The sequence below is a fragment of the Piliocolobus tephrosceles genome, chromosome 6 (assembly GCF_002776525.5).
Source record: "Piliocolobus tephrosceles isolate RC106 chromosome 6, ASM277652v3, whole genome shotgun sequence".
Classification (NCBI taxonomy): domain Eukaryota; kingdom Metazoa; phylum Chordata; class Mammalia; order Primates; family Cercopithecidae; genus Piliocolobus; species Piliocolobus tephrosceles.
Genome location: NC_045439.1, coordinates 71,540,199 through 71,554,931, shown reverse-complemented (window position 1 = coordinate 71,554,931; position 14,733 = coordinate 71,540,199). Strand labels below are relative to the sequence as shown.

The following is a 14,733-nucleotide window of genomic DNA, read 5'->3' as shown; positions in this document are numbered from 1 at the left end:
ATTCTATCAATGGAAAGTAAACTGAAAATACATTCATTTAACTGGCATAAATAACAGCATTTTTTTCACACTACAGATTAAGGAAGGCTCTTTGCTTCAGAAGGTTAAAAGTACAAGGCCCACACAATGTAAAACTAAACTGCATAGCAGTTTTCTCCTGTCACCTAGTTGCTTCTGTGCATCTGTGCAATAACTCTGGTTTCTGAATCCACATGACCTGTTACGTGACAATGGAAAGATTCTCTTTTTAAAATAAACTGAAGTCCTTTAAGCCTCAGAAATCTAGACCTAGGCACTTTTAAGGGAATGTTCCTAATCTGATTATTCATTTACTTTGTCTTTGGAATTTACTATGAGGATACAGTGTATTCAGTTGTATTATTCAGTACAACTTATCTTAAACAAAAGCTCTCTTTTTCTAGTAATCAAGAGAGTTATTTTACTTGAGACATGTTTACAAGGTAGCACACTAATTTTAAATTAATGCAAAAAGTTTTTTCATTTTTCAGAAAGAGGTATTATCATCTTTTAATATTAATATACTCTCTAAATGACCTACGAGTTGATCATATTAGGATAAACATATTTACATTATTTTGACTTGCAACCTCCTACACTTTTTAGTTTATGGCTGAGATCAAGACTCCCAAAGTAATTCTAAGGTTACATTTATGACTATTTAATGATTATAATTCATGTAATTATCAAATCAATGTAACTGTCACTATGCCAATATAATTGACAGTAATAAGAAAATGTGATGTGCTGATTCTTAGACTGCAAAAAACTTGACTGTTGCATGACTAGATAAACAACTCCATATGCCTCAAGTATCAGTCACAAAATGCCTAAGAGTAGGTACACTAGAACATTAAAGGAAGGTGTCAGCCTAAGCAAAGGATGGTTTAATTGCTTCAAAAAGTAAACTGGTTGGTGCAACATTAAAGATGGAGAACTACCTCAATTCTCTACCTACAATAATAGCTTGATTTTCAACCGTATTTCAAGAACAAATAAGGTCATAAAATTGAAGTAAATTGTATATAAATCACTAAATAAGGGGGAGAGTTTAACTTCTAGACCTTAAAAGGCAAGAGTTAAACAGAATCAAGAATCAAAGATAATATGATATAAACTACTTCTTAGATAATATATATATAGTTACCTGGTCAATATGAAGTAATCCACAATGCATTATATTGTAGAAATGTGTTAAAAAATCTCTATTTGGAGAAACATCTTGTCTTCTTTTCATTGTATTACAAATAAGTTTATATGCATGTAATTTACCTTGTTTATATTTGTCAGTCAACATGGTTGCCTAAAATTAAAAGATCAGTTTTAATGTTCAAAAAGAAATACTATTTGCTAAATAACTTAAGCAACTTAATATGGCAAACAATGTATATAATCTCATTTATTTCCATGTTGGCCCAATTTCTTTAATGAACTAAAAATCAGGATTGCTGAAATTATCATCATCCAAAATGATACAATGTAGGTATAACTATAAACTGTCCCACTTAGGAAAATGTACCAAACATATCAATACTTAAAATAATTAAATATTTTGGCTGAGCACAGTGGCTTAAGCCTGTAATCCCAGCACTTTGGCAGGCCAAGGCAGAAGGTTCTCTTGAGGCCAGGAGTTTGAGACCAGCCTGGGCAACATAGACAGACTCTGTCTTTACAAAAAAATAAAAAATTAGCCAGGCATGGTGGCACACGCCTGTAGTAGTCCCAGCCACTCGGAAGGCTGAGGTGGGAGGATTGCTTGAGCCCAGGAGTTCAAGGCTGCAGTGAGCTGTGATCGTGCCACAGCACTCCAGACTGGGTGACAGAGCAAGGCCCTGTCTTTTAAAAAACAAACAAAAAAGAATTAAAACTTTTTTTTTTAAGACGGAGTTTTGCTCTCGTCGCGCAGGCTGGAGTGCAATGGCGCCATCTCAGCTCACTGCAACCTCCGCCTGCTGGGTTCAGGCGATTCTCCTGCCTCAGCCTCCCGAGTAGCTGGGATTACAGGTGCCCACCACCATGCCCAGCTGATTTTTTGTATTTTTAGTAGAGACAGGGTTTCACCATGTTGGCCAGGCTGGTCTCAAACTCCTGACCTCAGGTGATCCACCTGGCTCAACCTCCCAAAGTGCTGGGATTACAGGTGTGAGTCACCTCACCAGGTCACAATTTTTAATACACAGCATACTCTGTGATACAACTCAAAGTTTATAATTCAGTTAAATACAACACAGACATACCTCTCTATATTCACTTTTGTTTTATGAAATAATCAACAGCAATATATCCTGAGTAATTTTAGCATGCTCACTCTCTTCTCTATGTAATGCCTAATGACTTCCTAAGGATACTGCTTAAAAAGTTAAGTGCTCTAGGAGTCTATATAATAGCCAAAATCTCTATAAAATGTTTAAGAGTTACTAAATGAAAAATTTTAAACTCATATTTTATATATTAAGCTTACCTTAAAAAGCCAAGGTGTAAGAATTCTCAGTGGAGGAATTAAAACTGGTGGAGAAGGGGAGGTCAGATTATCAGTTGAAATGCCGAGGTTATCTCTAATCTGTAATTTTCAAATAAAAAGCAACAAACTTATGAAAACTCTTCTCTCTTCCAGTTTACCTTAAACTGAAGTTCAAATCCAGTTTCTACATGTATTATTTAATTACAATTAAGTGACTTCACCATGCCAGGTACCAGTTTATCTATAGTCAAAAAGGGTGTCACAAATGTTTTCTAAGGCTTCTTCTATTTTTAAATATTTTTATTTTCTTCTCCACTTACATCCTCTATTTCTTTTTACCTTAGCTAGATTCTGCCAAAGTTCACAAAGGTAATCAAAAACTTGAGCATGTATTTCAGGATCCATGATTGAATTTACATCTCCCAAAATGCCTAGCATTCTTCGCCACATTACAGTAGCAACATCAGCATGCCATCCAGTCAGAGTACCTCCTGCCATCACACTACAACATTCTGATGGAAATTCACTAATTTCTATAGAAAAAAAATATATAGTGTCAGCCATTTTTCAGAGAACTGAACATAAAACCCCCCAAGAAACCAAGCTAAATTAACAATCTTAAATATCTACAGAAGTGAATAAAAGAAATGTCAACATACATTGTTTTTTCCTGATAAGGTCAAAACCTCACTTATTATTATGAAATAATAAGGAATTATTATAAGATAATTATTATGTCAACAACTAGTTATTCAATAGTGCTTCTATGTAACTACTACTCACTTTGCAGACAGAGAGATTTCTATCTATGTCAGATAATCTATGTTGTATAAAAACATCAAATTTATAAGCACATATTCTCACTTTTATCTAACAGCTACTTCAGGTTATAACATCAAATTAATGGAAAACCTCAGGCTAAAGGCAGATCATGTAGGAAGCCTTCATAAGCCTTTTCTTTGTAGCTACATCCCAGACCAGCACTAAGAGTTAGCATAATGGCATGAAAAATAAACTTTTTTTTTTTTTTTTTTTGAGATGGAGTCTTGCACTCTCTCCTGGGCTAGAGTGCAATGGCACAATCTCAGCTCACTGCAACCTCTGCCTGCTGGGTTCATGCAATTCTCCTGCCTCAGCCTCCCAAGTAGCTGGGATTACAGGTGCACACCACCATACCCAGCTAATTTTTTTGTATTTTTAGTTGAAACCGGGTTTCATTATGTTGGCCAGACTGGTCTCGAACTCCTGACCTAGTGATCTGCCCACCTTGGCCTCCCAAAGTGCTGGGATTACAGGCGTGAGCCACCACACCCGACTGAAAAATAAACATTTTAACTAAAATTTAAACATAATCAAAATTACCAAAATTGTATTTTGCCTACTAATACTGGCAGGATTATAAGAAACATAGGTAACCTTAGTTCTAGTTTCTTTCTGCTACTAATTATGTGTTATAAAAGTTATTTAATAACCTCTCTAAGGATACATGTCCTGATCTGTAAAACAGATGGTTTTGCTAGATATCATTATAGGTTGCCTCCAGCTTTAAAAAAAATCCATTATTCTATTCAATATATATAATGGAAAAGGCTATAGAAAATAATTAAAAAGTCAATAGAGATATCTACGCATCTAAAGAACTTTGGGAACTAAAAATTTTGTAGACTGAAAGAACCATAAAGTTATGATTTCTTACGCTTGAAAACATTCCAACATATTGAGAATTTATAATAACTTAATTCTTAGTACATATGTATTCTTTACTCCTAATGGTTAACTTTTTTTCTCTTTGCATATAAAGTATACAACTGACTGTATTATTAAAAAGGTACTAGTCTTTCTCCATTACAAAAAAAAAAAGGCTTCTTGGGTAAAGCCACTAAAACAAACAAACGAAACACACTGAAGTGTTAACCATTGTTGCTAATGCCTCCCTACTCCAGAGCACCTTCACAATACAATGATAAATCAACTGATTTGCCTCTACCTTATCCTTCTCAAAGCTAACAAAATTTTAAATGATTAAAAAGCAAGCAATAATGTGTGGTCTTTGATTAAATTCTTTTTTTTTTTTTTGAGACAGAGTCTCACTGTCACCCAGGTTGGAGTGCAGTGGCACAACCTCAGTTCACTGCAACCTCCACCTCCCAGGTTCAAGGAATTTTCCTGCCTCAGCCTTCTGAGTAGCTGGGATGACAGGCGCATGCCACCATGATCGGCTAATTTTTGTATTTTTAGTAGAGATAAGGTTTCACCATGTTGACCAGACTGGTCTCAAACTCCTGACCTCAGGTGATCCACCTGCCTTGGCCTCCCAAAGTGCTGGGATGACAGGTATGAACCATGGTACCCGGCCTGATTAAATTCTTTATTGGATTGCTGATGGTGTGGTGTAGCTATAAAGGGCATTATTGGGACAATTGAGGACTTATGACTATAGACTAAAATAACACTTATGTATCTATGTTAAATATCATGAATGTGGCCATTATATTGTGATTATACAGAAAACATACACTTATTATTAGGACATATCCACTAATGTGTTTAGGTCTGAAGGATCTGATATTCGCAATTTCCTCTTATATGCCTCAGCAAAAAAAAAAAGGTTCAGGGGACACGTGGGAAGGGCAGGGTATTTTGTGCATGTATGTGCTGTGTGTATATATAGACAAAGTGGCAAAATATTAATTGATGAATTTATATAAAGGGTTTATGTGTGTTCATTTTACTACCCTTGAAACTCTTCTGTAACTTTGAAGTTTTTTTTCCAAATGTTGGGGAAATAACTGTAAACAAATAAACAACTGCAGATCAAAGGAGAAAAAGAAAAGATCAGAAATAATCCAAAAACCAGAAAATTAGGGCTATATAATTACAAGGCAATTGCATGTTAACGAATGGGTCCCTTGGGCCGGGTGTGGTGGCTCACAGCTGTAATCTTGGGAGGCCAAGGCAGGCGGGTCATTTGAGCTCAGGAGCTTGAGACCAGCCTGGGCGACATGGCGAAACCTCGCCTCTATAGACAATTTTAAAAGAAATGGGCCTTTTAAAAAAAAGTTCAGAAGTTATATAGTTTTAAATTTCTTACTTTGGTCAGAGAATAAATGTGCTACCTTACCAATGAAAACTAGCTTTTTATTCATTGTAAATATCTCATTAACTGTGTCTTTGACCAATTTATGGTATATTTGCAAAACGTCTAACTGATGTTTGTTACATCATACAAAATCTAGCAAAAATAACCTTTAAAAAAAACTTGGCAGTTACTTGGGTTTCCCAAGTCACTTTTTAACATTTACTTGAAAATATTCATTTGGACCTCTATTTTTAAATTAAATTTCATTGATAAATTTGCTGAATCAAAATTAAAAAATGGTTTGATAAATTGTTTCACTGAAAGCTTGACTAACAAGTGATAATGTTACTATGTTCTCCTATGTGTTACTAGGTTCTTTAGGTATAAAACTAAGAATAAGGATGCCAAATTATGTATTTCCTGTTTTAGGAAACACTACCAATATCAATAAATGATAATACAGTACTTGAAAATAATGCAATAACTAAGTTGAGGACTCTAATCAACTATAATAAAACGAGTAAAACTCAGACAACAAATATCTTTAAGAACAAGAAAAAGTTATATTAACAAATTTCCAAAGGACTTAGAAAAGTCCAAAATATTTACAATAATCATATATAATCAAATATAAGATGCCTTATTTATGATCTCCTGACACTGATGCCCTAAAAGAAAAAAGGTAAATATCTAATTTTGAAATATTGCCTAGATCATCTGGTGTCTGAAGAACAGAGTGGTGGAGCTTCTCATCGAGCTGCAGATCCTTCTGTTCCATGTGATCTATATTCAACGTAGAAGGGGAAGGCGTCTGTGACCTGGAGCCCAGAGGTGAATGGACTGGGGAAGCACTTTCTGAACCTGTAAATTTAATTTCATAAAATTACCGTAAAGAGTATTCAATATCCTACCTAAGATGTAATGTTTAACACCCTAAATAAAACAAATTTTAAACACCAAAAGATAAAATCAGTTATGAACTGGCTTTACAACTGGAGGTCACGAAAATCATAGTATTGTACAAGCTTTTATATCTAGGAGTCTTGTTTCCTGTCTACCATGGGACTATTGATAGTATAGAATCAAGACTGCACGTACCAAATGACAGGAGCCATTAGTGAAAGTAAGAATATCTACTCCCATTTCTGGCCCAGCTATAGAAACTCTAGTACCCACTGTCATTCTATTTCACTTAATTTAGACTTGCGGCAATTTAAGAACTGAGGCACTTGCTCACTGCTGCTCTATATGTGACTATCAATCCTTGGTTTACAGTGGTCCTTCAGTCTTTCCCACATCCCGACTTCCCCCTCCCAATCCATTCTCCATAAGGCAGCAAAAAGATCTAAAAATCTAGTTTGATCCTGTCACTTCCTCATTTAAAATCCTTTAGTGGCCACTCACTGGCCTCAGCATAAGCCCCAACTTCCTAGTATGGTTCTCAAGTCTCTCTGTAACTTTCTTTCCTCTCCACAACCCACCTAGAACTTTTATGTCCAATTATGGAAAGTAAACTACCTGTATTTATTAGAGTATTATTGCATCATACCTCTGACTTTTTCCTCTGCATGGAGCCCTAATCTTCTTTTCGGCCTGGTTAACTCCTATTTATTTTCCAGGTCTCTGCTTCCTTGAGAAGCCTACTCCTGATCCTGCCAAGTATGATTACAGGGTCTCTGCTAGATGCTCTCACTGAACCTTGCACCTCTCTATTACACCACTCATTACACTGACTTGAAACTGCCCGTTCAATGTTAAATATTCCCCAGTAGAGTATAAACTTTGTAAGAACAGGAATTCTGTTATATACTGTAGTAGTGCTAGTGCCTGGTATAGTACCTGGTACACAGCAGGTACTTTTGTTAACTTAAATAAAGTACAGCACAAATTACTGCTGTATAGAACAACTTGTGGTGGTTATAATATAGTGCTGCTAGTACCAAGCAAGTTGTTAAAACAGTAAGTCTTTTTATTTTAAGCTTCTTGTAGCAGAAAAATATCAATATTTTGAACTCAGTTAACTGTAAACCTCTGCCCTCATTACCTCTTTCTACACAGTAAAGCAAAAAACCAATATAAATTAAATACATACAGATGCTCCCTGACTTATGATGGGGTTACACCCCATTAAACTCATTGTAAATTGAAAATATCATAAGTCAAAATTGCACCTAATACACCTAATCAACTGAACATCATAGCTTAGCCTAGCCTACCCTAAACATGCTCAGAACACTTAAATTAGCTTACAGTTGGGCAAAATCATCTAATGCAAAGCCTGTTTTGTAATAAAGTATTGATTATCTCATGTAATTTACTGACTACTGTACTGAAAGCAAAAAACAATGGTTGTATGAGTACTTGAAGTATGGCTTCTACTGAATAAGAATTGCTTTCACACCACTGTAAAGTTGAAAAATTGTAAGTTGTTAATTATAGTTAGTCAAGGATGATCTGTATTTATATTCTATAAAAGTGCAATTCCACATATCATATAGGTGTTTTTTTAAGTAGCACAGTAAGTGCCTAAAAAAGTACATATAGAACTAGATTATGTTATCAGGTGTTATCACAATAATCATATAATCATATGATAATCACATATCAAATGAGTAATCATATGATTCTATGTAGGCTCAATTATGATACATAGCAGGTAGAAAGTTTCCTTTATTTGCGATTTGGAGTAAATTCATATGGCAGAAAAATCATTTGTTAAAGGATAGTTACAGAAACTTAAGTATTCTATATCTTAGGACAAACACATACTGCTGAAGGCATAATGAAAATTATAACCTTAATGTTTACCAAAAACCGTAAGTACATGCCAAAGAGACATCAGCCTTTGGTCAAATGCTTTGAAATATAAACCTCTTTATCTCCATGTATTTTGTTTTGATCCATAAAAATAGAACTCATTTTTAAGAACTAAGATTTTATTTTATTATTATTATTTTTTTTGGAGATGGAGTCTCACTCTGTTGCCCAGGCTAGAGTGCAGTGGCATGATCTCGCCTCACTGCAACCTCCGCCTCCTGGGTTCAAGCGATTCTCCTGCCTCAGCCTCCCAAGTAGCTGGGATTACAGGTGTCCACCACCATGCCTGACTAATTTTTTGTATTTTTAGTAGAGACGGGATTTCACTGTGTTGGCCAGGCTGGTCTCGAACTCCTGACCTGAGGTGATTCACCCGCCTCGGCCTCCCAAAGTACTGGGATTACAGGCGTGAGCCACCACACCAGGCCAAGAACTAAGATTTTTAAATAATTTCATATTAGCTATCAGAGAATCACCAGAGAATCACTACTGCCTTTAATTTTATTTATTTATTTTTCTATTTTTTTTTTTTGCTTTTGTTTTTGTTTGAGACGGAGTCTCGCTCTGTCCCCCAGGATGGAGTGCAGTGACGCAATCTCGGCTCACTGCAAGCTCCGCCTCCCTGGTTCATGCCATTCTTCTGCCTCAGCCTTCCGAGTAGCTGGGACTACAGGCACCCGCCACTACGCCCGGCTAATTTTTTGTATTTTTAGTAGAGACAGGGTTTCATGTTAGCCAGGATGATCTCGAGCTCTGACCTCGTGATCCGCCTGCCTCAGCCTTCCAAAGTGCTGGGATTACAGGCGTGAGCCACCACGTCCAGCCTATTTTATTTTTAAAATTCTATAATGGCTCACTTACTTAAGAGGCTTTTTCCTCTTAAATGGTTTTTTTTTTAAAGCAATAAAACTATTCCTATAAAGATATTCATGACCTAAAAAGAGGTTATTTAATTTTCATTCTTGTCTCCTATACTAGATTTCTTTTGTAATTTCTGAAAACTTTTATATTATAGGAAAACAGATGATTTCAGGAGTACTAACATCCCTTTCATAAAGTACTACTGCGTTAGTAGTAAAATGTATGCAAACTTCACCCTTAGAAAATACTGTACTGAATCATTTATATATTGTGTATACGGAGTTTTATCTTTGCTGAATTTTGTGTCTTTTAAACAGAAACGAATACAACTGCTTTAGTTTCTTAAACAACACCTTTGCACTATTATTAATGGTACTGATTAAGATTAGAATGCCTCATAAAACTTCCCAGTAGAGACCTGAAAATAGTCACTACATAGAGTAAATATAGGTTACATAAATATTAAAAATTCTTAGAAGTTAAATTATCCAAAAAACATAAAGGCCAAAGACCTAAAACGAGTTCTCCATATATATCATTTTATTTTTTGGAACTTTTGTTTGGAACTTTATTTTTGATAACTACAGAGAATTAAGAAATAAAAAAAATGTCTTTTTCTTTTACATATGGAAATCTTTTGAAAACACAACAGTCTGATTAATAGCTTAAAGTTTTGATAGTATTAAAATTTGTGTTACAGAACATAAAGCCTACATTTATTTTTTTAAACACACCCACTTTTAAGTATACAGTTATATGAAAATGGCAACTGTACATGGTCTTGTAACCAACATCACAATCAAAATATAAAACAGTTCCATCACCAGAAAAAGTTTTCTTATGCCCATCTGTAGTCAGTCCCCTCAACTGACACCTATCCTTTCCAAGTAAGTGGTGATTTACGTTGTCACTACAGTTCTTTCTTTTTTAGAATGTTATACACATAGAATAATAAAGTATAATTATGGAGTCTTTTGTATTTGACTTCTTTCATTTAGCACATTTTCAAGATTCACCTATGTTTTTGTATATATTAATATTTAATTCTTTTTTTATTACTGCGTATTATTTCAGTGAATATTCAATGAATGAATATACTACAATGTATCCACTCACCAACTGATGGACATTTGGTTTGTTTTCAATTCTTAACTACTGTGAATAAAGCTGCCATGAACTTTTGTGTACAACTATCCAAGGAAAATACATATCTAAAAATGGTCACATAATAAATGTATGTTTAACTTTAAAAGTTACTGCCATATTTTCCCAGAGTGACTTGATCATTTTACATTCTCACTAGCAATGTATGTGATTCTAGTTGCTCCACACTCATTTCAACACTTTGGATTGTCAGTGTTTTTAACTTGAACAATTTCAGTATATGTAGTAGGATCTCATTGTGGTTTTTATTTGCATTTCCTGGTTACTATCAATGTTAAGTATCTTTTCATTTACATTTAAGAACAACTAAAGTAAGAGGTATTCATTATAAAATAAGAATTTTCTCTAGTATTCCACTTTGAGTAATTTAAATCCTGTAATGATGGAACTGTAGCTCTAACCCAGTTGGTTCCCATCCTCCACGAGGGCCCCATTCTGCAATGGCGCTGCTAAAGTTCTTGTCATCTGGGAAAAAAGGAGGCAGGATATGAAAACAGAGAATGGGTTTCAAACTTTTAGAATTCCCCTGGCTCAAATTTCCTCTGTCTGGGTTGGGTGAGGAAATATGCTTGACTAGTTTAGAGACGCAGAAATCACTGCTCCAGTCTTGCAAGTTCCAGCCAACCACAAGATGCAAAACCATCCCATGGATAATTAAGCTGGAGTGGATAACCACTCATCAAGGGGAAAACTGTAGCTGGAACCACAGTGAGGTTAGATTACAGAGTGGAATCCCCAAGAACTACGGGCTATTAGCTGCTCAGGCTCATTCTAATCACTTCACTAACATTGCAATAATGTGACTCTGCATTTAACATGATTGGATTGAAGACCCCACTTATCACATTATGGTTGGGTTTGACCACATGTAAAAAGTTTCCAAAAAGCACAAATTACTATCTAAACACAGAATATTAGTACATTGACAAACAGGCCTTCTATTAAGCAGTGTGCTTTATATTTTCTATAATAAATACTTTGCTAAAGAAATCATAAAAATCTAGGCTTACTCTGAATTACAAAGGTAGAGTCCAGTACTTTAAACTTTATTTATTTTAAAAATCACTCCAACTATCTCATGTACTCCATATACATATACATCTATTATGTTCCCATCAAAATTTTTTTTAATCCTGCAGAAAATGTTGTACTGCATATATATACAAAATATTGCATAAGATACTACGCGTTCACAGAGTCCTCTGAAGTTTAACCCAGTGGACCTCAAGTCAAGAAACTAATGTCTTTTCTCTCCTTCATTGTTACATAAAGATGAATTTAGAAAACTAATACTTAAATAGTAATAAGTAATACTTAAATTAAAATCTCTCAAAATTTTAATCAAATTCTTCAGAGATTTAAAAAATACATTTAAGAAACACATTCCCATGAATAACTTTACCAGTAATAGTTGCAACTTCAGCAGAGAATGCTTGCTGATTAAGACTGCTTGTTTCAGAATCTATATGAAGAGTAGTCAGACTAGCCACTTCCTGCTCTTCAGCACTCTGGTGATGGCCAGAACCTGAATCCACATCTGCAGAGGATGTAACCCCAGTGTCAGCTCCGAAGCCAAAATCTACAGGAAGAAGACATGTTATTATATGAGTCCCAATTACAAAGTAAAAATATTTACAAGAGAGCTAAATCAGCAAAACGATCAAACATAAAGATTCCCTGTACATCTATTCTGTTTACATATCACTCAGACAAGTGTAAATAATCTTAATACTCTGAAGATTATAATTAGATCAGAATAGTGTACAAGCCATGAAGGGAGGAAACGTAATTCTCCAACGCATCTCCCAGTTCTTCACAAACTTAGTTCCCAAGGTTTTGACTTCTTTTTTAAAAATTTGGTGTCCTTCACTGACTGCCAAATGCAATATAGAATTATAGCTGAATAACTAAGTGGTAACAATACAGCACCAAATAATATCACTGATGTTATTGTAACACGGAGCAATTATTCAAGGGAAGTTCTGGGTACTGTAGCATTGAACATAATTCAAATATTTGGTTTTCAAATATGAGTGTGTGAAACAGAGGTAACTCATAATCATGACTGTGTTTTTAGTAACAAGTCCAACCTAAATTATTTTCCTTTCTACAGTTTTGGTCTTAAAAAGGTCATTTCTTTTAAGAAGGGATCACATTTTTTTTTTTAAATGCTCTTAATTTGGCAAAATAAAGTAGTAGCTTTGACTTAAGGTGATTCCCTAAAACTTCCTTTGAAATTTCACTGAAAATTGAAATAAAAATAAGTGGGGCCAGGAATGACACCTTGCACCTGTAATCCCAGCTACTCGGAAGGCTGAGGCAAGAGTACTGCTTCAGGCCAGGAGTTCAAGACTAGCCCACACAACATAGCGAGACACTATCTCTAATTTTTTTTTTTTTCCTAATGTGGGAGCCACTGCCTAGGTAACATTGGAGAGGAAGGTGATGTCTACATAATCTGTAAGTCAGTCTTGAATAGAAGACAATCAACATAAAACATAATATTCAAATAGAAAAGATACTTGCTGTCAAATTTTCGGCCATCATATTGGAAAGCGCTGAAAGAATCCGAATGACTATCTGAGCTGATAAGATCACTGCTCCCTGCACTGGCAGGAGAAGTCCATTCTGAGGGCACACCCGGGTCATCAATAGGGCGCATCTGGTTCTGCTTGTTTAGAATATCAGGGAGGTCTTTGGGAATTTCAAGGCTGCCTGGACTACTTCCTCTTCTTGTCATAGTCTAAAAATTCAAGAAATATTTTACCATTAAAAAAAAGTTTTTATTCTCTTCAAGCATCTGAAACTTTTAATTTCCAAACCATCATAATACATGCTGAGATTTAGAGGCTGAAGTAGGAGTGGAGAACACACTCACCAAATAATCTATGTAACTGAATGGAGCTAGAGCCTGACCTATTGTAGGCCTGCCTAAAGACCCAAATATCATATGATGCTGGGTCTGCGACTCTTAAGCCTCAGTAGGATCCGTGCAGTGAATATAAATTGAAACAGCAGAAAGAGAATTTAAGTGGAAAAAAAGCAGCAAACAAAAAAGACAGTGAGAGAGTGGAAAGAATGACAGCAAATATGTCATTCAATGATTTTTATCCACTCAAGGGGAAAAAAGTAAGCCTAAAAAGAAAAAAAAGGAGGGGCTATATAATGGAGTTACAGAGAGGTCAAACCCAAAGAAATATGACAATTTAAAAAAAGCAATTCCAGGTCTGGTGCAGTGGCTCACTCCAGTAATCCCAGCACTTTGGGAGGCTGAGGTGGGCAGATCACCTGCGGTAAGGAGTTCAAGACCAGCCTGGCCAACATGGTGAAACCCTGTCTCTACTAAAAATAGAAAAATTAGCCAGGCATGGTGGCATGCACCTGTAATCCTAGCTACTCGGGGGGGCTGAGGCAGGAGAATTGCTGGAACCCAGAAGACAGAGGCTGCAGTGAGCACTGCACTCCACCCTGGGAGACAAGCGAGATTCCATCTCAAAAGGAAAGCAATTCCACATGTATTTACCCTTTCCTAACACTTACGCATTATTAGAGATAAAAGAGCCTCTGCTTTCATGTTGCCATAATCCTAACATTCAAGATAAAGATAACTTTTAAGTCTGTTCCAAAGTTATCTAAAATGGTTAAGCAATATTTATGCTGGCAAAACTAATGGGAGCTTGTTCACAAACAGATCTTGAGACAAAAATAAAAATTATATATTATTTTTATTTTAAATTATATATTAAATTATATTTATTCATTTATTTATTTATGTAACTATGGGAGCTGGGACAGAAGACCTCCATTACTATCTTTCCCATTGAGGGCTGGCAGCTGGCACCAGGGTAACCTATGAACAAAGACAAAAAAAGGGGAGACTAGGAAGGTAGCTGCTTATACCTGTGTACTTGTGCATAGGTACTTGTCTGATCTTTCACCCTGGTGAAAATTATGAGGCTGTTTGTTTTATGTCTTTAGATAAAAAATATTATAAAAATGTAACTCAAAAATCTTAATTCATAAAAAGGGTTATATTTTGAGGAAAGGTTATTTTGAATAAAAATTCTCATACATAAATTGGCATATATGTAAAAAGGTACATATCTGTTAGTTTTTCTACCCTCCTCTATAAAACCAAATATATAAAATAAAACTTACCGAGGCATTACCACTTCGAAGTCTTTCTGCTATAAACTCATCCATCAGATCAGGAACATTAGCACTGCTGCTGCCAATATCACTATTAAGAGGAGGCAGTTTTTGGCTCATGTCCTCTTTATTGACTAAAAATAAATAAATAACTATATATAGTGAGGAAAAACTTAACTGCATT

The 14,733-nt window shown here is 35.3% G+C and overlaps 1 protein-coding gene across 6 annotated transcripts in view; it reads right to left on the bottom strand.

Moving 5' to 3' along the window:
• Positions 1-14,733, bottom strand: part of RALGAPA1 (Ral GTPase activating protein catalytic subunit alpha 1) — a 280,919-nt gene that overhangs the window by 141,212 nt on the left and 124,974 nt on the right. For all 6 annotated transcript variants that reach the window (XR_002725793.2, XM_023189633.3, XM_023189637.2 and 3 more), the window contains exons 18-24: positions 14,559-14,683; positions 12,927-13,143; positions 11,803-11,979; positions 6,267-6,419; positions 2,819-3,012; positions 2,480-2,578; positions 1,166-1,321 (exon numbers count right to left, since the gene is read on the bottom strand). Coding sequence is in view for 5 of the 6 variants with exons in the window: in XM_023189633.3 (XP_023045401.1) it covers positions 1,166-1,321; positions 2,480-2,578; positions 2,819-3,012; positions 6,267-6,419; positions 11,803-11,979; positions 12,927-13,143; positions 14,559-14,683 (1,121 nt within the window). In the remaining variant the exon portion in view is untranslated. The remainder of the gene's footprint in view (positions 1-1,165; positions 1,322-2,479; positions 2,579-2,818; positions 3,013-6,266; positions 6,420-11,802; positions 11,980-12,926; positions 13,144-14,558; positions 14,684-14,733) is intronic.